The 27,343-nt window shown below is 35.1% G+C and overlaps 2 protein-coding genes across 3 annotated transcripts in view; one reads left to right on the top strand and one right to left on the bottom strand.

Annotated features, from left to right (window-relative positions):
• Positions 1–27,343, bottom strand: part of PSMD1 (proteasome 26S subunit, non-ATPase 1) — a 92,213-nt gene that overhangs the window by 36,607 nt on the left and 28,263 nt on the right. The gene's annotated exons all lie outside the window — the stretch shown is intronic.
• Positions 5,772–25,890, top strand: HTR2B (5-hydroxytryptamine receptor 2B). Its single transcript, XM_019739783.3, has 4 exons — positions 5,772–6,177; positions 7,161–7,764; positions 16,940–17,140; positions 20,512–25,890. The coding sequence occupies exons 2-4, from the start codon at positions 7,350–7,352 to the stop codon at positions 21,399–21,401; spliced, it is 1,506 nt and encodes a 501-aa protein (XP_019595342.2). The 5' UTR covers positions 5,772–6,177; positions 7,161–7,349; the 3' UTR covers positions 21,402–25,890.

Below are 27,343 nucleotides of genomic sequence, written 5' to 3'. Positions count from 1 at the left end.
CAAAGGATTCTGAGCAAAGTAATGACATCATCTGACTTGTTTAAAAAGCGTCCTTTTGGCTATTATATTGAGAATAGAGGGCAAAGGTAGAAGATAACCAGGTAAGAGGCAGAAATACAGTCAAGATATGACGGTGACCTGGATAAGGTGGAAATAGTGGAGATAGGGCACAAAAAGTTTGAGTTTGGGGTGTGTTTATGTGTGTATTTATATTTATATACCGGGGTGCCAAAAAATGTATATACATGAGTTGTATTCATCTTTTGTTATTGATATATATTGAGTATTACAATTTTAATAGTTTTTTCCTTTCTTAAAATGTGTACACATTTTTTGGCACCAACAAGATTTTGTGATGGATAAAATGTAGGCTTAAGAGAAGGAGACTAGAAGGATCTATATGCCTTTAACTGAAATAAAGAAACCAAGAGAGCAGATTTGGAGGGAAAGAACAGAAGTTCAGTTTTGGATATTTTGAGACTTTTTTTAGACATCTAAGGGAAATACTGAGTAGGTAGTTGAACAGTAAGAGTGGAGCTTGAAGGAAAGATCTAAGCTAGAGATATAAATTTGGGAGCTAAAGTATACAGATAGTATTTAGAACCATAAACACGTATGAGATCACCAAGTGCAGACAGAAGGGAGAAGAGGTCCACCAACGAGTTTCAGAGGAGCCCCAATATTAAGAGGTTGTGGAGATGAAACAGAACAAGTAAAGGAAACTAAGAAGGAACAGTCAGTGAGGTAGAAAATCCAGTAAATTGTGGGCTAGTGGAAGCCAAGTTGAAAATCTATTTTAAGGAAAGGGAAATGATCAACTAGATCAAATGGTGCTGTGACATAGGCAGAGCAGGTTATGTCACGTTTCTTTTTACAAATGCAGAGAACTGCATTTATAAATGCAGACAAACCAATTTCTCTGAGTTTTAAACTCAGAGAAATTGGTTTGTCTGCGATCTCCTAACGCTTACGTATGTTACTTGTCTCATTTCATAACCACAGAATCATAACCACTAGGCTGGAAAAGTGTTTCAGGAGCTTTCTTCTACCAGTTGATGGAAACCATAACATAAGAGTGAATTGAGAAAGGAAATGAAGAGGAGGATGAAATCAAGAGAGGACAGGAAAGGGGTGGGGGGAGGATCTGAATATTAAGAGGGTAGAATAAGAGTTAGTATGGCCAGACAACCAAGATGGCGCAGTAGGTAAATGCTGTGTTTACTTTCTCTCACAACCACATCAAAATTACAACTAATCTACAAAACAACCATTATTGAGAATCACCTATAATCAAGCTGAACTGAAGCCTTTCAACTAAGGACTTGCAGAAGAAGCCACCTCCAGACTGGTAGGAAGGTCAGAGACACAGAACGGGCTGGTCCCAAAGATCAGGAGGGCTATTTTGCCTGTGGGGGTCCCCTCCCCATCCCCTAGAGGAGTGAGAGATTCCAGCCCAGGGTTCCAGTGCTGGGGAGAGAAGTCCCCATAATTTTGGGCTATGAAAACCAGCAGAGATTGTGACTAAGTGAGACCGAGTGCGCTGCAATCGTGGGCGCTCCTCTTAGAGGGACCGCGCGTGGACTTATCCATCAACGGAATCACTCACTCTGGGCTCCAGTGCTGGGGCAGCAGCTGGAAAGGTGGCAGGGACAAATGGTGGGGAATTGAGTTGTGTGGCTTGGGACCGGGGCTGGAGAGGCAGATTTCTCCTGGATGGAGGAGCTGGCAGAGGCCATTGTTCCTTTGTTGAGTCCTCCCCCTTCCCGGCATGTGAACAGATAAGGAGCTTCCCAGACAAGAAAAAGCTGAAGGAGTTCATCAACACCAAACCAGTATTACAAGGAGTCTTACAAGGACTTCTTTAAGATGGGAGGGGGTTAAGGATGGGAGAAATGGAAAGGGATTAAGAAGAACAAATTGGCTGTTATACAGTAGTCATGGGGATGTAGGGTACAGCATAAGGAATATAGTCAATAATATTGTAATAACTATGTATGGTACCAGATGGATACTAAATCTGCCAGGGTGATAGATGGCAATGGGGTTGGGGACAGGGTGAAAAAGGTGAAGGCATTAAGAAATACAAATTGAGGGGCCAACAGGTGGCTCAGTTGGTTAGAGCGTGAGCTCTGGGCAAAGGGGCTGCCGGTTCGATTCCGACATGGGCCAGCGAGCTGTGCCCTCCGCAACTAGAATGAAGTCAATGAGCTGCCACTCAGCTCCCGAATGGTCAGATGGCTCAGTTGGTTGGAGCGTGGGCTCTCAACCATGGGGTTGCCAATTCGACTTCCGCAAGGGATGGTGGGCTGAGCCCCCTGCAACTAACAACGGCAACTGGATCTGAGCTGCGCCCTCCACAACTAAGACTGAAAGGACAACAACTTGACTTGGAAAAGTCCTTGAAGTACACAGTTCCCTAATAAAGTCCTGTTCCTCTTCCCAAATAAAAATCTTAAAAAAAAGAAATACAAATTGATAATTAATACAGTGTGGGGAATATAATCAATAATGTTGTAAAGATCATGTAAGGTGCCAGATGGGCACTGGACTTATCAGGTGGATCATGTCATAGACTGTGTAGATGCCTGACCAGTACAATATACACCTGAAGAGCTGAAATAGAATAATACTGAATGCCAACTATAACTAAATATATAGGTCTATATAGTCACAGGATGTGCAGTACAGCATAGGGAATATCGCCAATAGTATTGTAACAGCTATATAAGATGTCAGAGGGGTAGTAGCTTGTGGGGGGGGTTATCACTTTATGAGGGGTTTAAATGTCTAACTATTATGTTGTTTTGTACATCTGAAACTAATAAGATTTTTAAAATATTTTTTTTAAAAGTTAGTACAGATTCTATAAGACAAAGAACTAGGATGTGGGCGGGGGTGGTCTTTAATGCCAAGAAATGATACAAGTTTTAAGGAGAAAAGCTTAGTCAACAGTGCTGAATATTGAACAAAATCAGTAACTGGTATTAATTAGTGATTTTTAAGAGTTGTTTAGTAGAATGTTGGAAATGAAAGGATAGGCAATTATTTAATGAAGTTTGATGATGAAGGAAAGAGACTTAAGGGATAAGGAAAGGTTTTATTTTTCATTAATTGGAAACCTGAGCAGGTCTACAAGAAAGAAGTGAGAACTGAGGAATTGAATATGCAAGGAATAGATTCTATGTGCGAAAAAGAAGATAACGTATTCAGTAAGACCGCAAATTGAAGAGTTAGAATTGAGAACTTAAGAGGAAGTTAGTTTTGGAAAAGGGAAATGACAATATAACCCCAAAGAAGAATAGGTTGAATGAAAACCAAGATATTCTGAGAAGAGAAGGTGAATGTGACAGAGCTTTCAGATTGGTCTAAGTCTTTCATTAAAATAAGAAGTAAGTTCAGTCATCAGCCGGAAGTGAGCGAAGGAGCCTTAGGAGAACAGGTTAAGTTTGGAATAGCTTTTCTTCCAGTTTTAGCTCTTTCACTGATCTCGTCAAAGAGAATGGATAAAGGTATTAAGAAAAACAGAAAGCCAAAAAATATTTCAGCTGTACTGTGGGCCCTATTGAAGTGAGCTAGTCTTAGCTCTACCATGTCTATGTTAAAATTATCAATATACTTGTTTATATCTGCATAAGGTTATAAATTACATAGGGCGGAAAATGTTTATCTTGTTCACTTCATCTCCACAAGCAAATGGAATTCAGCGAATACTTCACAAATGAATGAATGTGTAATGGACACAATCCAGATATCATTAAAAATTCCTTAATGGTGGGTGTCTGGTAAATATGACTGATAGATTAAAAATGTCCTTGGTTGATATTGAAGGTGTCTTCCTAGGCCTATGAAAGATATTATACTGCCCCTTTAAGTCAAAGATAGAATCTGTTCAATAAATTAAAAAGGCATCAGGGATAAAATTCATTATTTTAGAAAAATGCACCAATCAGGTTTTTTGGTTATGGTCAGATTAGAGTCTGAATCTGACCCTTAAGCTACTTTAACAAGAATTAATTTATCTGGAGTTTTTGGTAAAAGAGATATTCTACACAAATGAAGTTTCCAGATATTTGAAATATCATTCTACCATTAAGAATCATACTTTTATATTTATATCATTTTGGAAGAAAATCTTTTTAAAAATGCATGTCACGTATTCCTACCATCCAAAACAGAGCTGAATAAAGATGATTTAACCTTTTCTTAAAAATGTGGAGTCACCACTGTGACATCAATTATACCACATATAGTTGTAGAGGGCTGAGTTACATGGAGCTATAAGCCTCTATTCTGAGCTGCCCTACACACCTATACGTTTTAATTCCTGTTTCTTCAGTTGCCCTGTTTGCTATTATCAAAGTGCTTGTCTACCTTTTAATTTGTTATTCTGCTCTGGAGTAGGCAAGGAAATGTGTTAAAATTGTCTCAAGAGTGAATTTACCACTGAACATTTTTTTGTACTATTGAGATTTACTACCATGTGCACATGTTATTTTCATTAAAGAGAGGAAGAGATAGCTTCTGTGAATGTGTGTGTAGAGCAAAAAGATTTGGAATGGGGATTTACAGGCTGCCTCTATCTAATACGCATGAGGTTTTAGAGCACAGGTTTAGTTACTTGCCAACTGAGATATCTGGCTATCCTTTTATTTATTTCTTTATTATTATTTTGCTTTCATTCTGATTTTCAGCTATACTTCTAATAACTCAAAGTTGCCAAATAAGCAGTTGTTCTAACCAGTTATATTCCATAGCCATTAAACTAATTTGAAAATACAAAAATAAAAATAACCCAAGTACCAATTTTAACTATTTTTAGTTAAGATTAAAAAAAAGAGAGAAGGGTTAATTAGTATTGGCAAAGTATTATAATAATAATAATGGTTAGTATTTTTATAATATACTCACTGAATATTTTTTAAAAATGTTATCTATAAACATAAATCAATGAAGGTTTGTTCCATACAAGTCTGTCCACTGAATATAATGGTACTGCTATTTTCAATATGATGTTATTTGTTTTGTAGACACCTATCTGCCCGCATAAGCACAGATGCCAAATTATGATTTCATTATAAAGCAGTATTTTAAAATACTTCTGTATTCCCAAAGAAATTCTGGCACATTAAAATCCATCTGATTGTTCTTGAGTATTATTTTATTTATTTTCACCCCAAATTCTTAGCAAATATTTTTTCTAAAATATTGAATATTAAGTTAAAAAAAACCAGCAAAAATATTTTAAGTACTCAGCAGAACTGAAATGAACCAAGTATTTTCCAATAACTTTCACACAAGCTAAAGAATATAAATTTGAAACAGAAACAGGATACAAATGTTACTGCTGACCTAGAAGTAATCAAAAACATTTAAAATATGAGTCATCTACGATGATCTTTTTAAAAAGGAGAATGCTTAAGTTCCAATACTAAGCTAGTCTTATAGTTTATATCAATTTTCTGAAATAAGGCAGAAATGTATTTTTATTATATATCATGTACTTTCCCCAATATATCTGTGGAAAAAAAACTGCCAATAAATCAACTCCTAAATTCAGAGGCTATCTGTTTAAAAACGAGCAATGCAAGTTTCGGCTAAAACCTAAGTGTACATGTAGAATGCAGACTTTTCTGTGCTCTTCTATATAAGGTTGCAACCATAGCAAACTAATTATGTTCCACAGCAAAGGAATATAAAAGCTGGATAAGAATCTTGTTTCACTGCTAGAAATTAGAACTCTGGAAATCGCTATAAGGCTCACAGGGCAGAATCGTCATAGAATGAAAGCTCTAGAAGTATCTTATTTTTTCTCGAGCAGGAAAAACAGCCCAGGATTAATCCAAAACAAAACTGTCTTAAGCTAAAATGACAGAGTTCATTACAATCCCCCAAATATTAAAGAGAGCTCTTAAAAATATAACTTGAATGAGGGTCATGAACTATTTTAACATACCTCACTGGTGGTTTTATGAATTATAATGAATGCTGCTAATCTCTAGAAAGGAATGTATCAAAGAGGAAATAACCTCCCTGGCATGCTTACAGCTATACAACACATTAGTTTCACTACTTTCAAATGTCAGTGCTGGAGGCTCAGAATAAGCCTTCGGGAGGAGGACTTCAGTCACAGCAGCAAGCAGGTCTACTGAGCAGATAAGGGAAACAAGCAAATAAGAGGTAAGTATTTAACAAATAAATAAAGAGGTAAGTATTTAACAAATAAATATAGAGTTAATCTAAAGGTGTTTTTTTCCTTTCTTCAAAAACTCTGCTACCATAATCTTTCATTTCTATTCAGAGTTTTAAAAACCAAATGAAAAATTCATCAATGCTAAAGGAGAGATTTTTAATATAGGATTTGTAGATTTTTATGAACAAGTGGTTTAATCTTCCTCTTAGGGTCCCTTCCTTCCCAAGGAAACTGGGAGAATTAAGGAAAAAAATTACTACTTAAACAAAAAACTGGTTCAAATGTGGCATAAAGTGATACACTTGGAAAATGTCTGTTGCAGAAACCTGCTTTCTTTGAAAGACGAAATTACTAAAAACAATTATTTGGATCCTAGTAATACCTGCATTTTTTTCCTTCTGTCAAACTAAAGGTATCCTAAAATGCTTTATGAAAATAGCATTTATATCAGTATTAAAATAAACCTGGTCAGACAAAACCCAAATACAAATAAGGATTCCTAGCTGGTAAATCATTTATTTATACCTTAGGCAGGCTGGGAGTGTTTCTAGGTGTGTGGCCAGTGTGTGTACCAAAAAGTTCTATTCAGAATTATTTAGTGCTCTGATGTTTCTATTCTTCTATACGTATTTCCAAAGTAAAGGTAAAAAAAGACATTCAAGGGTCAGGAAATATCTCTAACCATTGAAAAAATGAATGTGTTTCCTGTTTCGTTAATTGAGGCATATAAGGAATATGTTTGTGGGAACTGGCAGCACTGTGACAAATGCGCAAGAGACCTATTGAGAAGGGAGAGGGAGGCTACTAAGTTGTGTGGTTTTTTTTTTTAACTGTTTTTTTGAAAATAAAGAAATAAAATAAGGCAATCCACATAATTTATATCTAGGGGAATTCTCTGGTATTTAAATTCAAACACAATTCTACCACTATAGAAAAAAAAAAGAAACTAATAAATAGTCTTTTTTCACAGCTATCGGATTCTTTCACTAAACCTTCCGAAATCTGAGCCTCTGCAGAATACTAAACACTTGGTCCTTACCTACAGACATGGACAGATGCATGCACGCTCTCATTTTAGAGAACTTGAAATTGTTTTTAAAGGAAGGAGTCAACTTTGGCTTCGAGTATTTGGCATGGGTACAATGCCTTAAAAAAGCAGATGACCAGCGTAGCTACTGACCATGCTGACCACTGTCCAGAATCGGATCAAATCACAGAGAAACTACCAATGGCTTTCTCTTATAGAATATCTAAACAAAGCACAATTCCTGAGCACATTCTGCAGAGCTCATTTGATCACTTTATCTCTTCTAACTGGTCTGGATTACCAGAATCGATACCAGAGGAAATGAAACAGATTGGTGAGGAACAGGGAAATAAACCTCGCTGGGCAGCTCTTCTGATACTCATGGTGATAATACCCACAATTGGTGGAAATATCCTTGTTATTCTGGCTGTTTCACTGGAGAAAAAGCTGCAGTATGCTACCAATTATTTTCTAATGTCCCTGGCAGTGGCTGATTTGCTGGTTGGATTGTTTGTGATGCCGATTGCCCTCTTGACAATAATGTTTGGTAAGTATTTCACTTTGTTCCTGCCATCAAATCACAGAACTATGATATACTATTAGAGAAATGAATACTTATTTAATCTTTAAAGATGGACCTGGACTATTTACACATACAGTGAGTAAACAGTTCATTTTTCATCATTTTCTATGGTTGATAGTTTTAAAGAGCGAAAAATAATTTCGCAGAAACAATTTTATTCCCTCTTTAGTCATCTAATAAAATCATTTAAAAAGTCACCCAAGTTAGCAATATTCATAGACTCTGTATACATTACGTAAAGATTACAGTGAAGAAAAGAGCTATGCTTTAACTGCATTAATACCTTTTTTCTTGACAAAGAAATAGCTAGAACACTTTTGTAACACCTACATACTGGGTTAGTTATTAATGATAAGGTCTTTGAATCACTAAATTCCAACTTATATCACTAAACTCTAATTTTAAATTGGAATTGTTCTAAAAATTCTTGTTATCGCTCTATAGTTTGTGCACTTTAGACTTAAACACAATTCTTACACATGTGTCACGTTAAGAAAAAAATTATGTTTAGTTGCTAAAGAAAATGGTCTGGCTACGAGTGTCCCAGGAGATGATCCATTTGATTAATTTTTATGATTTCTGACCATCCATGTCCTTGATATATGTAAGACGTATCAGACCTCTAGCTTAGTAAAAAAGTGACCAATACCTGAGTTATTACAATAATAAAAAATACAGTTTGAAATTGAAATCTTATTTGCTATATTAAAAAAGATAATATTAAGATGATATAAGTTGTTTCTGATTCATGCATATTATCTTAGTTATAGAATTTGAATAGACACAAATAATTCTGCTGATGAATTATGAGGGCTCCTAAGAATCAGCATTAAGAGGATATTTAACTTATTCAATGCTTGTGTAAATTGATACTACATTCATTAAATGCTTAAGAAAAATGATTATTTGTACCAGATAGGGCTTCTTGGAATTATGTTTATATGGTGAACATAAAAATATTACAATTAGTAGAATGCATATTAGGAGGTGAAGAAAAACTGGCATTTCAAACCACTTTATTCAGGTTGAAATGTTACATTTTTATAAGTAAATTATAGAAAGATATCTAAAATTAAACACTTCATCTCCCGAATATAATAGGATGGTGACAGGTTGAAACTTCCCATTCTAAATCAATATTTATCCAGGCTTTAAATTCTGTGTCTGAGCAAGCAGTAATGAATACAGTTCTATTGTCTTAATAGACTCTCTAATTATTAATACTGTCTTTCTGACTATCCTCCCCCCTTTTATAAACTTATAATCTTTTGAATAATCTAGTGCTACACATAACTATGGAATATAAGAAATCTTACTGTAAGGAAGAACCTAAACAATCTTAATTCTGAATAAAGTTTAAAAGAAATAAAGTAAGTGAGGATTATGTAGGAACATTTATGCATATTTAGTAAAGACTGTACAGGTATTTGATTTAAGCTCTTATCTCCACACACATAACAGTAGCACACATAATATGTGTAAAATCATACTCCTTTAACTGTGTTTTACTAGGCATACAGAATATGTTAAAATGCTCGTCTCATACTACCACAAAATTTAATTGATATGTTATGTTAAACAAATGAGATTGAATAAGTTATGTAGAAGTGAGTTTTAATTAAAATTCACTAGTCCACAAATATCAAACATCTACTATATGTAAAATACTGTAGTAATTAAATTGTCAGCTAAACAGTTAAGGAATCTTAAGAGGCAAAGTTCCATAATATTAAAGTGAGCTGAGTAACGAAACACAAAAACAGGTAAGAGAGATAATTCCATGTATTCCATAGGAAAATAGCAGGAATAGGTAGGTATCCAGGAACTGAAAACTCAGTTTATATTATTTAAAGTTTTGGGGCCCAAGATATTCTTAGCAATAAAAGTTACCAGGAAACCCAACGCATATTTTCACATAAAATATGTGGAATGTCTTTTTATTTATGTCCTAAATAATTATGTATTTTTAACTACATTTCACTCTTCCAAATGTTTAATTTTTAATTACAAAATAAAATCTTTCGTAGCCCCAAAGACTTTTATTATCAGTAATTAAGCTGTATAGTAGGGTTAGATTTGGGGAACTTAACCACTATTTAAAACATTATTGCATTAGTTCATTATTGAAAATATTATTATATTTCTATGAGAAAGTCCATGAAAAAAAGGGCATGTTGTCCTCTAAAAAGCTCCGAAAGGACTCATTCATAAATTGGAAATTGCACATATTATAAATGCGGACCTGACTTTACTAAGATTTTTTTGATAGCCTTTCACATGTTAACAAATACTTTCTAAATTAATGTATTTATAAGAATTTCTGATAAGTTTAAAAGGCAAGAATAGATTTTGTGTGTTTTTCTCTCATTATAGAGATAACCTTCAGAACTTCTGAAGTCTGTATAATCAAAATTGTCCCTAGTTCTGTAAATATAAAAAGTTAAGTACCACTATGAGTTGAGGGGTGATTTTAGTTATCTCAAGGAAATTTAACGAAAATAACACAGAAACTTTATATTAGCTAATATTCTAATAAAACTAAGTTTTAAAAAAGGAGAGCAGTACATTTTAAAAAGTGGCTCTTATACTGAGGAATATTTTATTCCACCAATGATTTATATAATATTGATTATCTATTGTTTGAATTTCTATTTTACCAAGATTATGACTCCTGATATAACATGGTCTTTCAAATGAGTTGTGCTATGTCAACTTTTCTGCCACTTCTTCCTCTCTGGGAACACTAGGATTTAACCCACTTTACAGTTCTAGTTTTTTACTATCTTGCCTATAATCCCTAAAACCCATGATCACAAATTAGTAGTTTATAACATAAGTCTTGAAAATTCCTACATCAGAAATACCTGAGTAGGACACACAGAAAAGTGGAATTACCACATGCCAATATAAAAAAGATGGGATGTTCGCAGTTTAGAAACTTTCGTTCTAAACTTTTCCTTCCCTCATTAAATTAAAAATGTAAAGGGAGAAAATACAGCATTTGGCCATCCATTGGTTATTACTGGCTCATTTATAACTTAAATTGTAATGCATGTCTCATGATCTATAAGTTGAAACAGTATCTGATACAGTTGAAAGAAGGTACACAAAAAGGCTGAAAGATGGGAGTATGAAAAAAGACACACAGACTTTGAATCCTGGTTCTCCTGTGTTGGCTTAGGCAAGTCATTTAACATGTCAGAGTTCAATCACCTTGTCTGTAAAATGGGTTTGCTAAATCTTACATTGCAGGTATTTGTGAAATTGTCAAGTAGGGCCCAGAACATTATAAGCACTACCAATTGGCAAGTATTAGTACAGTATGCAAAGGGTTTATATACTTCAATATGTGATTTAATTTAGACGTGAGTCTGACCAGAGATGAAACAGATGTATAGTAGTAAAATAAATCATTCATTTATGCAATGAAATGTTGTTCTGTCCAATTCTTAAATGAGGGAGCAAAGCAGCAATTAGAGGCACTTCTTTTTGGAAAGTGGAAATTTTAAAAAGGAAAAATTTTCATAAGCATTAAATCACTTGAAACATTTAAAACATTAACACATCAGAAATCTAACCCCCGAATATTTCCTATGCTCAAATATAGTGGGAAAAGAACAAAAACAAAATAGAAGCCTCATAATAAAAATTTAAGCACTGGTCTATGTCTCTCTTTTCTGGAAAGTAAAGATAGAAACAAAAATTTCTGAAGTGAAATAATGTGTACTTGAAAACTATGTCCTTTTTGGATATCAGGACTCTAGGATTTGTGCTGCTCTGATCTATTCATGAGCTGTTTACCTTGGTGAACTCTCTAGGCATAGCTCTCTAGGAATGGCTTTGAAAATAATGTTTTAAATCGTCAAAAGGGAACTATTTTATGCCCCAGATTTATAGATTAATGTCATTTAGTTTCTGAACTCATTACATAACTCAGCTTTCCAAACAAAAACTTGCCCAAAGGGTAGACAGGTTTCAGATAAAATTAGTCTATCTCATCAAGAAACGATTTTGGCTTCTTGTTAAAAACCAGTTTTTGTTTTAAAAATTTAGGTTTTTACACCAGTTACAAAGCAAAAAACCAAAAAATTAACAAAAACCAGACATGGCAATGCATATAGGTTATTTGAGTTTCTTTGTGTTATTTATATACATATATGTATAAATAGTTAAAATTCAACTTTAGTAAAAGGCACACTTTCATGACAAATTAAAGAGTTAAACAGTTAAACATGTTTTCATGCCTGTTTTTAAAGCGTGGCTTTAAGTTCAATTGGATGCATGCAATCTTGCTACAGCAGGCAGGAAGATAAACATACTGATTTTATACTGATGATATGGCTTATTGTTTCTAAGTAGAAGTGTTTTAATGGCTGGGCTAGTTTCTGTCAAACAATAATAGTATATTTATTGTGTGCTTTCTCTATGCCAGACATTGTTTTAAACACTTCACATATATTATTGCATTTAATGCTCAAAGCAATCCTATAAAAATGTTATTATTACCATCCCCATTTTACGAGAGACATGATTTGATAAATCATAAATGGCAGAGACATGATTTGAACCCAGGAGAACTGACTCTAAAATTCATACTATTAATCTCTATTACTCTGCTTTCTCAAATGAAATGAGAAATTATTTCAATCAAAAATGTCATATTTGACAAACAGCCAACATTTATATCTTAAATCACTCTAACAAGAGGGCCATAAAATTTTCTCTAGGGACAAAGGCAGAACCCAATAATTTTTAAAGTTGTATTTCATATTAAATAATACATAATAATTGGATCTTAACCAATACGTGTATGAATTCTTGAGATGATTGTCAGACCTCTTATCTGAGAAAGATATTAGACTTAGGCCCATGCATGAGGTTGCTGAACCTTCTCTGGGAGACAAATAGAATCTTACATGACTGAATGGCAATTCTACCACTCCTTATGTATGGCTGTATTTAAAACACACAAATCTTCATTTTAAACAACAGAATATTCATGCTATTAATATTTTTAGATAAATAATGAACCATGTATAATCCAATACTCAGTTAAGACTTGTTTTGCTTCTATAATTATCAATCTGTAATTATCTCAGGCACCCACATAAATGTCATTATTCAAACCTTATTGAAATTAAATTCTTCTTGGAATTGAATTTGGAAGTGGGTGATGGAAAGAGGTGGAAAATAGGATTTGTTTTTCAGAGCAATTTTGTGTGCCTTCTTTTTGTAGATAACAAATGCTATAACATTTTAATGTTTCCCCCCTTCCGTTTTAGCTTTTATGAAAAAGTCAAATTTAGAGCCCCAGAAAAGCAGTAATTAATTTAGTTCAAGTATTTAATAACTTATTTCCCTTAGACTGACTCTTAATACACTTTTCTCTTTTTATGTAAATCTGTTAACTATTCCATTTTAAATAATATATTAAGTTCTTATGGAAATAAGCTGGACAAAATACATTACAAAAAAAATTATAAATCCTTAAAACAAATTAAAATTCCTAATAAAAACAACATATAAAGTTTTGGAATAGTTAACCTATCTCAACATGACCTTTTACACTTTTCTAGATAGTAAGAAACTTTTCTGACTTTGAGCCTATCAAATCAATACTAACTGAAAACATAATTTTATAATGAAAGTATCTGGACTAGGGAAAATCCCTTTATAAATTGAGAATGTCTAGAACTGTTTTCATTTTTTTATAAATTCTTAGATTACCTGAATCTATTTAGGCAATTAGACAATCCTTTTCTCTCTGTATAAAAGATATCTACTCGTATTAATTTAATGTAGTCAGCTGTTCCTTTCATGTAAGTGTCATAAAAAGTCTATTCACTAGTATTTCATGAAACTTGGGATGACAAAGAATCATAAAGATCATCTCTTATTCCTAAAGCTCACAGTCTCTTCCTTTATTAAAGAAAATTCTATACCATGCCTCAATATTTCTATTGTTGGTAACAAGAAAAGACTGACTCAACAAAATTCTAGTGATCTGCACGGATTTTAATACCTATTTTCTATTCCAAAATTGGAGCTTAAAAAATAAATTCATTTTGTTGGAAAGTGAGGCTAACAAGGCTTCATAGGCATAATTAAATCAGCACTAAAGAGCTTTCTCTCTTAGTTCACGATTAGAAATATGTGGGTCAGATAGCCTAATTCCAAAGACACGTATTTTTTAGATGAGAGCTCTGTTGTGGCTTCCTGCTCATGGCTACTAGATTTATGACCAGAATTTTCCAGATCTTAATTTTTAAAAATATAATCCATAATTAGAATAGCTAAACAGGCAAGTTTAAATTAGAAACCCGTTTTAAAAGATGATACAGAGCGCATGCATTTAAAAGAAAAAAAGCCTAAGATATGACATTAATTATCTGCCTTTCATAATCCTTAACTATGATCAATATCTCTGGACGCAGCTCTAGACTTGAATAGTTTTCCACCTTCCACTCAATCCTAAATCTAGAACTCCTGGACAGTTCAGAATGCAGCTTCACGTTAGTAATTTCCATTGCAAAACTCTCTCAATCATACGTACTTCTTCTGTTCACTCTACAGGCTATTGGTTTGCTTAAGCTCAGGTCAAACATTGCTGCCTTTGACTAGCCAAGGTCCTCTCCCACTGATTAACAGAAAATCTGAACAGGACAGCTAAAAGGAAGAAAATTTAGTTGTTTTCTTTCTACACACGGGTTTCTCAATCATACTTTATTTCTTTATTTTGAGAGGTTTCCCACAAGTTCCTTTCTATGAGGTATTCTGAGTGCCTACATTAGCTAACATACCATGTTTCCCAGAAAATAAGACCGGATCTTATATTAATTTTTGCTCCAAAAGACGCATTAGGGCGTATTTTCAGGGGATGTCTTATTTTTTTTCATGTACAACAATCTACATTTATTCAAATATAGTCATGTCATCTTCTGGAACATCATCATAACGTACTAAAATGCATCCATCTGGCTCATGATCTTAACTGGGGCTTATTTTCAGGGTAGGTCTTATTTTCAGGGAAACACGGTAGGTACATCTTTTAAGAATTAAGACACCTTTCCCAGCAAGTCTTCTAAAGCAGTGTTTCTCAAACACTGATTTTCATACAAATCACCTGGTATCTTGTTTAACTGCAAGTGATTCAGTACGTCTGGGATGAGGCCCAAGAACCTGCAGTTCTAACAAGTCCCCAGCTTATGTTGGTCCTTGCAGATCTGAAGAGCACTTTGAGTAACAAGGTTCAAAAGAACACTTTCAACTAATATGTAAGTTTTGATAAACAAATGCTCCCTCTCACATTCAGACTTAATTGTACCTGAATCCACTCAACTGCAAAACCAGTGATATAATCTCTAAGTCCCCTTCCAGCTCAATGACTCTAATTTATCGTCTCCACAATCCCTTATCCCCACCCTCCATTAGTGATGTAGGGAAAGTATGACTATAGCAATTTATTTCAAACTATGAATTACTCTTTCCACCTGAAGCTTTAATCCTTTAAGAAGCTGCTGAACATGGAATCAAGTACTAAGCAATAATTTATCCTTTTTGAACAAAAATTCATACTGATTTTGTTATTCTGTTCCGAAGAAGAAATATTTTAGTATTCCTATTAAGAATGCCACATAGCAACTCTGGAAACAGAAGGCACCAAAAAGCAGATGGGTCAGCCTTCCTACCTTTTTGTAAAGTATCCAACTATTTTTCACTGAAATCCCAGTTGACTCTTGAAAAAAAATATATTCAAGTCTATAACAAACTTCTTTCTCTAAATTATGGTCGTTATTTTTTGGTCTGGATGCTAACCTTTCTCCACCCCCAGGCTTCTTCAAGTCAAAGTTTACACTAAATGGTTTGTTGGTGCTCTGAAGTCCTGAGCTGGTTATCTTGGCCCACCTTCACTTATCCCAATCATTTTGCCTGTCAAAGTCAGATACACTTCCAAAATCCAGGAAAAGCAGTTTATATTTTGTCAGTGGACATACAACAATTAAACTGTAAATAGGATTCAGATAATCTCATATCTATGACATTTGTTGTATACTGGAGTAATTTGCTTTTATAGCAAGTTCTAAAATGTGTGTGCGCGTGTGTGTTGGTAAAATGGATTCTAACTGAAATATTCTAGGGTGAACCCTAATATAAATTTTAGTTGCTCTGAAACTGCAAACCTGTATGTAGTGGGTATACGTATAACACATACTGTATCAAATCCATGTATGTATGGATACTTGCCCAAGTAAATTTATAGGAAAACTATGTAGAATATTCAGTATCATATACAAAAATGTGAGATTTTAAAAAAGTTAATACTTCTAAACTGCTTAAGATTGTCTGAAGTATACAGTAAGTACTTGTGTTAAAATAAGAGTTTGTTAAATAAATTAAGTACTATGTCTAAAGCTGAGATTTTCTTTTTAAACAAAATTCTTTATCACTTGTTACACCTCCAGAGATTAGAGTGAATGATGGAATATGAAAGGATAACAACTGACTTTTCCTCAGGATAACCTGAAGTCATTCCTTTCGCAAACTTTATTCAAGAACTATTTCTGTCAGAAAGAAAACTCAAATCATTCCACTTAATTATTTTGCTAAGTGACAGTTTGCTACAAACAAGGTTCATGCTGCTAGACATTGCTACAAGAGAGCCCAGCCCAATTCCTGGCTTCACTCCCATTCTAATACTCTTTTTGCCACATTACATTGCTTCCCCCACGTGGTAAAATGTTTCCTTATTAGACAATAGCAGCTTAAAAATAAATTTTATTTGACTAGCAAGGTTAAATTCCAGGTATAACAATGTATAAATTTTTAAAAGATCACAAAAAGAATAGACAAAAGAGCAGAGGTCAAAATAATGCTAAACTGCTGCTGAGTTCCAAAAACCGTTGTAATTATTATACAAAACAGAAAATACATTTAAAAGGTACATACCATCTACAGAAATATATTTAATATTACTGATTCTATTATCTGAAGTTAAACGTTATCTGTGGAGGTTAAGTCATAAAATTTCAGATGAATAACAAAAAGGTAAAAAAATAGTTATCACTTTAAAGAGAAATTGCAGATTGAAGGTTGCCATTTTGCAGAAGAAATGTTTTTGTTTTGTTTTTCTTTCTTTCAGAAGCTATGTGGCCCCTCCCACTTGTTCTATGCCCTGCCTGGTTATTTCTTGATGTTCTTTTTTCTACTGCATCCATTATGCATCTCTGTGCCATTTCAGTGGATCGTTATATAGCCATCAAAAAGCCAATCCAGGCCAATCAATATAACTCACGAGCTACAGCGTTCATCAAGATTACAGTGGTGTGGTTCATTTCAATAGGTACGTGGGGAATGTCGGGGTGTGGTGTGGTGTATACAGCCTTTGGTTCCATTGGGCTAGGAGAATTCTAGGCGTGATAGGCCATGAAGCTCAGCCTGAGAGGTCAGGGCAGCCTACTGACACACCAACACAAGCTCTTTATACCACTACATTCACCACACAGCTTCTAAACCATACTGTCAACAAAAAGTATAAAAAGCAGAAAAGTTCATGTCCTCAGAAAGAACCACCTTCACAGTGTGTACTGAGATATCATCCTGCTTTGATTCTGACATGCAGGAAGTCTAAGTCTGAAACAGGTTTCACATTTGTCAACAGATCATTAAGGTCTAGGTAGCATACTGAATTCTATAACATATTAAAACAACAAACAAGAAACGTATCTTGAATCATGTCTAAGAAGATAAATAGGAAAAGAGAAAAAAAGGACCCAGAAATTTTGTATGCAGGTATCAAATTTATCTGGGAAGCAATTATGTGTGCATACGAAAGGTAGTGTCTACTTAAGTGTCTCGAATATGTTTAATTACATGTTTTAAGAGAGATGTGACGTTCAGAAATGATTTATAGAAAGAAATCGTATTTCTTCTAACCTGTTTTATGCCCCTGTGCCCATCTTTAACGTGCAAAGATAGCTGCTATAATTATCTTAGCATGAAGTATAGCATAAGTAATTCAAACCTCTAATAAGTTAAAATCAGAAAAACAAACACATTCACAACAATTACGATGACCATTCAGTCTGACGAGCAGATACACTTCTTCACAGTAAAAAAAAATTCAAAGAGGAAAAGAAATCAAGAGAGACCTAGAATGCTAAATAAGGAAAGCAAGAAAAAGATGTGACTTCTCTAATCAGAATAAGAACACTGGGGCAAAAAAACAACACACTGAAATTGACTTTTATATTCCTGAAATTACGATATCAGTGCTAAACCTCTTGAAAAGTCTATAGGTTAAAAAAAAGTAAGGAGTGTTACTACTCTGGCTTGGGGAGAAAGTAGGGGCAAGGAAAAGTCTATTCAGAATGGAGTGATTTCCAAACAGCGAGAAAAGGCTAGTTTGGGGGGCAGAAGCTAAGCCTGCCCCCAAAAGAAGCTAGAGAAAAGGCATGGGAAATAATGGGTGACAATTACCGAAATTTAAAGCAGAAAGGAGGAAACCTAAAGCAGTTCACGTCAAACTTATCACATCTTTTTGATAAGTTCACTGCAATGAGGAAGAGGAAAAGGGAGACAGTGTAAAGTGTGTGTGTGGGGGCAGGGTGGGGAGAATAGGCAAAGGCAGGGAGAAACGGATCCTTAAGAATTAAAACATTTGAAACTGTGAAATATGATCAAGCCAATAAATAAACAGTCTGTTGGTAGATGTGGTACTTCAATTAAGGTTGGATAACAGGAATTTATAAATTGATCAAATTTTTATTATCTATGATGTGTTAGGTAGTAATATAAAGATGAACAAGAAAAAGAATCTTTACACTCAAGGAAGGCAGATATATAAATAAATTAGACTAATACAAAGTGTAAGTATGCAGGAATAAAAGAATAAAAAGAATACCCCAGATTTATTGCTTTGGAAAGGGGTCTTACAAATCTACTTTTTCCCTTTATAAAAGGAGAGAAAACAAACAAACAAAAAACCCTAGAGGTTTTTTAAATAGTTGGGTTAAAGACTCTCACAGCTTTTCAGCACCAAGGCCAAGATCAATGCTCTTTTCATTTTATTACAGTTGTCCTGTAGAACCAGTGACAATTTAGTAACTTTGTAAAAGAAAGCAGATGATGGTGGGGTTAGTTCAGTTCTTAAATTCTGCAAAGTGCTGAAATGAGCCCACTTTCTTCTTCTTCTGGATTTACGGTTATCCTAGATAACACCTGGCAACAGTAAGGTATGAAAGGAGACTAAGAAAGTAAGGGTATAAAAAATACCAGTGAAAACTTAAATGTTATTGGCCAACAAGCTGGTTAAGAAGGTAAGCCTTGATGAAGTTAACGGAATGTGACAATAGGGAAAGATGGACTAGAGATCAAGATAACCGTAAAGAAGTTCTTCAGTAATGAAGAGTGGTAGCAGCACAAAAAAGGGAAATATAAGAAGCGATCTTGATGGGATAGAATAGTTTTAAGTGGGCTTTATGGATGGCTGCAGGAGTGCAAATAATAATAATTAGAGTTGAGCTCAAGAAATACAAAATTAAGGTATTAGAAAGGTTATCAATGGGATGAAGTCATGGAAGGTGAGAGCAATGGAACAGTAAGACTAAATAGCAAGGTGCAGCTGAGCCAGATGCACAAATGTCCTGGAGGTTGGTAGGTGGATGGAGAATAGAGTGGTGTAAGTAGATTAATAGACTTTAAAAGGGGAAGTGTTTTGGGGGGAAAGACAGTGGAAAGATTACCTGGAAGTAAGAGGGTAGAGCAGGGGTCAATCAACTTTTTCTGTAAAGGGCAAGATAGTACATATTTTGGGTTTGCAGGCTCTATATGGTTTCTGTCACAACTACTCAACTCTGCAGCAGAACAAGAGCAGCCACAGATAATAGGCTAACGCATGGGTATGGCTGTGTTCCAATAAAATGCTATTTACAAAAACACAAGGCAGGCCAGATTTAGCCCTCAAGCTGTAGTTTGCTGACCCCTAGAGTAGAACAGTAAGTATACAGAGCCCTCCTAGGGCAAAGCAGGACAAGCAGTGGCCTCCATTAGAAAGGGTTTGAGGAAAACATTCTTGTCATGGGCTCTTTAACTATAAAAAGGCTGTGCAGATAATGGAGTACTTTCAGATTCCTAAAACAACATATGGTTTCTAGAGATTTCTAACAATCCCTTAGTTTTCCCTAAGAAGGAGGAAAAGATTAAAAGACATCCATAAACATCAAACAATAAAACTTAAATGAAACCGTGTAACCTCAAAGAATAGATATCTATTCAGAATTAAGATATTGCTTGAATGTACTCTGAAGTCTTAGATCAACTACACTGGATATTAAGATAAAAGTTGGATATTAAGCTAAAAGCAGCTTCTCTTCTGAATTCCTTTTCCTTAACCTGGTACAGAACAACAAACAAAAAGATTATGAGAACTGGAGAATAAATGAATACATTCTCTACTATTTCATGAACATACTATATAGCTTTAGAGAAGCCTTAATTATAAACCTGAAATCACCAATCTCTGTTTAAAAACAGCAGGTTTGCCTACTGAGGTTCTATCTGTCAAATCTTCCATGAAGCACTTTGACAGATTCTGCATTGTGGGTACTAGGAATTACAATATACTAACCGCATAAAATCACTAAACACTCTAAAATGACCTATCTTAGAGTTGAAATAAAATTAACTCAGTTTATCTTGTTTCCTCTTCCTTAGGCATTGCTGTTCCGGTCCCTATTAAAGGGATAGAAGCTGATGTGGGTAACCCAAATAACATCACTTGTGGGCTGACAAAGGATCGTTTTGGCAACTTCATGCTCTTTGGCTCACTGGCTTCCTTCTTTATACCTCTGGCGATCATGATTGTCACCTACTTTCTCACTATCCGTGCTTTACAGCAGAAAGCTTACTTGGTCAAAAACAAGCCACCTCCACGTCTAACATGGCTGACTGTGTCCACAGTTTTCCAAAGGGATGAAACACCTTGCTCATCACCTGAAAAGGTGGCAATGCTGGATGGTTCTCACAAGGACAAAACTCTGCCCAACTCAAGTGACGACATACTTATGCGAAGAATGTCCACAGCTGGAAAAAAGTCACTGCAGAACATTTCCAATGAACAGAGAGCCTCAAAGGTTCTGGGGATTGTGTTTTTCCTCTTTTTGCTTATGTGGTGCCCCTTTTTTATTACAAATATAACTTTAGTTTTATGTGATTCCTGCAACCAGACTACTCTCAAAATGCTCCTGGAGATATTTGTGTGGATAGGCTACGTTTCCTCAGGGGTGAATCCTTTGGTCTACACCCTCTTCAACAAGACATTTAGGGATGCATTTGGCCGATTCATCACCTGCAATTACCAGGCCACAAAATCAGTAAAGACTCTTCGAAAATGTTCCAGTAATATCTACTTCCAGAATCCAATGGCAGAAAACTCAAAGTTTTTCATAAAACATGGAATGAGAAATGGGATTAATTCTGCCATGTACGAGAGCCCAATGAGGCTCCGAAGTTCAACCATTCAGTCTTCAATCATCCCACTGGATACACTTCTTCTCACCGAAAATGAAGGTGACAAAACTGAAGAGCAAGTCAGTTATGTATAGAATGGCAGTTTTCATTAACTAATATAATGATGAACAAGATGATGAAGCAGATGTAAACGTACCAAGAATTATATAAAAAACTATGTCGTGTATCAAATCATCTCTTTTAACTAGTAAGAGTTATTTATTAAGATTATCCAATTTTGTTTATTTGGACAAAATTACTCCATGAAAAAAATCATTTTGTACAGCTGCAAATTAAAACATTACCTGCACAAACTTTTTGTGGTAATTAAAGAGCCCTTGACATGAATGTTAAGGTAGTCAAATAAAGTAAAATTAAGTAAATCAATAAATTTCGGGCTTAAAAAAAACCCCAATGTTATCCTATGTAACTTATTTAGTTCCTAATAATATGCAAAGCTATGCTGCAAATGAAATAAAACAAGCATTAATCTTGTCTTCGACACCTTAAAAGTGTAAGGCATAACAGAACAGTGACAGGAACAGAGGACTAAAAATAAGTACACAAAATAATGATAACATCTGGAGATAAGATCACCATTTACAGACTGGCTTAGTTAAATGTAGTCATGACTTTGCTTTGATCAGGAGACTGTCTTGATGGAGGGGTAGGGAGGACAATAATTGGATATCATACAAAATTATGGGATCTTAGCACTAGAGCTGTTTGTTAAGTGGCTGGTACCAGGCATCGACTCAGTAGAGGAGAAAGCAAATGAAATCACTCTTGGGTACCTAAACCTCATTATGTTCCTTGAGGAACATGTAGAAACAAACTGGAGGCATGGGACCTCAACCCAGGAACCTAAACTTTAATGATCTTATGAACTCAGATCATGGCTGCCCAAGCTTGCCTAAAGACTTGTTTGAACTTTGGGCACAAAATTTCTAATTCACTCTTTCATTATTTCATTTTGCATTGCGAGATCTGGGAATAAATCCAATCTGTGTCACTTACTGTATTTGGCCGTGTATAATGCGCACTTTTTGCCCAAATTTATAAGGGAAAAATAAGGAGCATTATATATGCGTAGTACTAATTCCAAGTCTATATAAATGTTTTTAATTCTTTTACTTATGCTTATGAGTTACAAGTGTAACTCTAGAAATCAATAACAATATCTGTATGCAAAATAATATCCTGGAGTATGACAATAGGTTTTGTTGAACTTATGACGAACTTGCAACAACGAAGAGTTCTTGGCCTTTTATGATGCATAAATATAGTAAGTTTGTTACTGGTATATAAAATTTCTTGTACTTTGTATCTGTCCTTGTGTTTTATAATTACTGTTACATAAAATGTCTTGCACTATATTGTTAAAAAATAAATGCTAAAATGCCTTTATAATACAAAAAACAAATCCCTAAATGTAAACAAATAAAAATTTGAATTAAAAAATTAAAACGAGGGCCGGCCCGGTGGCTCAGGTGGTTGGAGTGCCGTGCTCCTAATACCGAGGTCGCCGGTTCGATTCCCACATGGGTCAGTGAGCTGCGCCCTCTACAGCTAAGATCATGAACAATGGCTCTCCCGGGAGCTGGGCTGCTGTGAGCATCCAGAGGTTGGCGTGAGCTGCCGTGTGCTGCCAGGAGCGGCTGGTGGCCAGCATGAGTGGCCAGCAGCCAGTGTGAGCGGCCGTGTGCTGGCGTGGGCTGCTGTGTGCTGGCGTGGGCTACCATGTGCTGCCATGAGCAGCTCACAGCCGCGAGAACTGCCGTGAGCTGCCCACCGGTGACTGACTGCCTCAGCCCGGGGGGAGCGCAAGGCTCGTAATACCAGCGTGGGCCAGGGAGCTGTGTCCTACACAATCAGACTGAGAAACAATGGCTTGAACCGGAGTGGGGGTGGAGGAAGGCGGAAGAATGAGGAAAAAAACAAAAAACAACAAAAGATTTTGTCTCTGAAAGTTTGGGCCAAAAACGTGGGTGCGCATTATACACTGTGAAATACGGTACTAGCTAACTGAATTTGCAAAAGATACTGAATTTCCCTGAGCTTCAATTTCCTTATCTACATTTCACAGGGTTCTTATGAGGGTGAATATATGTGGGCACTTTGTAAATGGACGATTCTGTTTACTTCTGATATTTTATTTTTATTCTACTCCCACAAATGGTGAACAAATTCAGGCTGAGAGGGTCTGCAGAGAAGAGAGCCAGTGTCTTAGCTTTTCCTTTTCGGGTTTACCCATTCTTACGCCTCAACCTACTGCTATATTGCTGTCCCTTCTCCACACAACTCAGTTTAAGAAAATTACTTCAAGAAATGTGTTGGCTAGAGAGAAACTCAACCTAAGTGAACCAGGTATATATTTGCCAAATAGTAGAATCCTTTCCTAGAACATGGTTCTAATACACAGAACAGGCTCTATGCCATCTGCCAGAGAGAGCGTATCTTATAATTTAATCCTTAAATCATCCAGGCACTTTTCCTCACTAGTCTAAGATTTTCCAGCAGCAGTGAGGTGGGCTAGCTCAAATAAGAGGATAAATAATTTACGTTCTTAAAAAAACAAAAAATTCTTCTCTATTTTGGTTCCTGTCTCTAATATGATGGGTTTGGCATATGTTAATATTTATATTCTTGCCAAATCATGTGCGATTAAGCTTTCAGATATCACTTTAACAGTATTCCAAACCGCATGTTATGTATATGAAGGTGTATATAATCATTTCAGGAAATCTAAATACTAGAGATGCCAATCACACTGCCAAAGCTCTACCTCCAGACAATCTAGAAGGACTATCTTCCCATAGCCTCTAAACTGCCTCCAAATTGGTGGATGTGCTTAAACATATGTACAACTACAAAATTAACTACAAGACCTTTAAATTATTTAGCTTTAATTTCTGAAAAAGATTTCTTTGCTTATAGTTAGCTGAGAAATCTTTCTATAGTTAATGAGAGCATTTTAGTATTTCTAGAAGATTCTAGAAAATGAAATACAACTCCAACAAAAAAATCTGTAATTTTAAAGCAAAATTATCAGAAGTTAACTACCCCATGGTAACACAGAAACTCTATTTAATAGTCTTATCACCAGAGAAAATAGATTGTACCTCTTTAGAAGAATACATTTTGCAAAATAAGCCCCAACTTTATTCCATGTTACTCTATTCCATGTTTACTGTTAACACTCTATTCCATGTTTACTGTTAATTAATGGAGAGGAGAAAACAAAGATGTAGAAAAAAGAATGAAAAAGACAAAAATAAAGGAAGATACAGCACACAGAACATAAACACAAAGATAGTGAGGCAGAAACAGAGAATAACATACAGAGAATATGCATTAAATTGATACATAATTGTAAATGGAGATACTGTAAAGATAATTCATGCATTTGGTGGTAACTAGTTGATTGCTAGAGTTCCTTCAAATTCTAAGGATCTATAATGATGCAACATTTTCACATTCAGGGAAGCAGTTTTTGTGGCCTAAAAAATATCTGCACCAAGAATCTCCCTCTCATCTAGCAAGATCCCTCCATATCTGAAAGCATATTAATGTATACATTGAAAATTATTTAGTTTCATACTGTGACAGTGTAAGTCATAGCAAAGATGACCAAGAACCTCCAAGATTGTTTAATTTTAAGAAAGGTCTGTATCAGATCATCAACTTGTTCACCATTATAGCAATTTTATTTAAACAAGTATGTAAGACCAATGTATCTTTTGACTTTTTCATTTTCCTTTCCAATGTCAAATTAAAATAATTCAGATTCTGTTCAATTTCAATTGAGTTTCAGTTAACACCAAGCACAGTACTGTACAAAGAGTTGTTATTATAAAATCTGCTGAATACAGGATTAGGAATAGAGACAGTGGAAATGTAATGGCTGTGTGCGATGTCAGAGGAGTAGTAGATAGGGGGAAGGGGGTTGACACACTGTGAGGGATATAAATGATAAATGTCTAACTATTACATTGTTTTGTGCACCTGAAACTAATAAAAAAATAAAAATAAAATCAAATCTGCTGACTAGACTGATAACAATGGACCCAACAATCAACCTACTTATTAGATCAAAAAATGTACTAGGTTCGGCTGGCCCGGTGGCTCAGGCGGTTAGAGCTCCATGCTCCTAACTCCGAAAGCTGCCGGTTCGATTCCCACATGGGCCAGTGGGCTCTCAACCACAAGGTTGCCAGTTCGATTCCTTGAGTCCCACAAGGGATGGTGGGCAGCGCCCCCTGCAACTAGCAACGGCAACTGGGCCTGGAGCTGAGCTGCGCCCTCCACAACTAAGACTGAAAGGACAACAACTTGCAGCTGAACGGCACCCTCCACAACTAAGATTGAAAGGACAACAACTTGACTTGGAAAAAAAAGTGCTAGAAGTACACACTGTTCCCCAATAAAGTCCTGTTCCCCTTCCCCAATTAAAACAAGGAAAAAAAATCACTAAATTAAAAAAAAAATGTACTAGGTTCATTTCAACCTGGCAAGAATGCTTTTCAACTTAACTTTCTATTTTTAACATACACATGCACAAATCATCCACAAATATCAGGAGGAAAAAAGTGAAAGAAAATACTACAACTCCCTGAACTATCCTGAGAATAAAGAATAAAATATACATGATAATTTTTAATTTCCCACAAAGACAATTTCATATTAGTTGCTGAAATACAAATACGTGTTTACTGATGTTTGCAGTATTCATATCCAATAAGTACACTTAAAAAGAAATTTAAAAAATTATGAAGAAATAAATCCTTAAAACATGGTTCAGGAAGGCCAAATATCTGTAGTTATTTTAAAAGCAACATCTAAAAGGGAAGAAGTGATAAAATGGAACACACATTAAGAAAGTAAATGATGACACATCAGAAAACATTTACTATTCTTAGGAGACAGGACAGAAACTTTCCACATATTAAAGTTAACGAGGAAATTTGAGAATAAAACTGTTCTACCGGAGCCACTTGGGAAAATAGTGCTATGATGGAGAGAAACAGTGGAGAAAGCACCGATCTATCATGAGACCTGTTTCAAATTTCAGTTCTACCATTTAGCTCTATGACATTGGGAAATTTTATTAACTAGCTTGGAATTCAATTTCTTTCTCTTTTTAAAAAATGAGAATATCGCTTAATTTCTAAGTTTCTTTCACTTTTTAAAATTCTCATTCCTGGGAAATAGTACTAATTTAAAATTTAGAGACTTGGTTTTAATTGCTGCTCCTTAGACAAGTTGATTACATTTAATTTTCTTCACCTATGAAGTAAGTTTTAAACAAAACCATCTCTAAAGTCTTTTCCAGATTCTACTCCTTATAAGAATGGTCCCTTAGAAAGAACGGGCACATAAACAACTCATTGCTGGGATCTGACTATCCTAGGTAGAGAGAGCTTAGCAAAGCCTAAAAGCAACTCATGGGCGACATCTGCTGCTGAAACTGGGGATTTAGCATATGTGTGAGCTACAGAAAACACAAGGGCAGAAATGAATTTTGTTAATTAGACAGCAAAGCCCTCTCTGGTTAAAAAGAAAAAGTTTTCAATTAGCCCATCAACTTCCTATGCAGCAGAATATGCACACTAGGCCACTGATTTATATGATATGAAATGTAAAGTCACTAATAAGGAGAATTAAGAGCTGACAATGAAAAAAAAACAAAGAGCCTACCACGAGTAGGATTTTTTTACACAAGCCAAGTTGCTAAGAGTATACTTAGAAGATATACTTTCCATACTAAAATTATCTAGTTCCCCAATAAGAATTAAAGAAAAAAACCAAGCCTCTCTGGACGACACTAGTAAAATCTCCCCCCCCCACCCCAATTGTGTCTCAACTCTAGAGCAAAAATATGAGAGGCGACGGTCACACTTTGGCTAGAATGATACACCAAAGATGACAGGAAGGAAACAGAACTATTCAGCTTGTATTTTACTTCCATCTTTTCTCCTAGGAGAATGATTTTTAGAACAGAAAAGACTGAAAAGCAATGCTGTGAAGACTGATCGAA

Source organism: Rhinolophus sinicus, chromosome 17 (assembly GCF_057876585.1).
Source record: "Rhinolophus sinicus isolate RSI-liver-muscle chromosome 17, RSI-T2T, whole genome shotgun sequence".
NCBI classification, from domain to species: domain Eukaryota; kingdom Metazoa; phylum Chordata; class Mammalia; order Chiroptera; family Rhinolophidae; genus Rhinolophus; species Rhinolophus sinicus.
The sequence above is the reverse complement of the archived record's forward strand: the minus strand, read 5'-3'. Positions and strand labels throughout refer to the sequence as shown.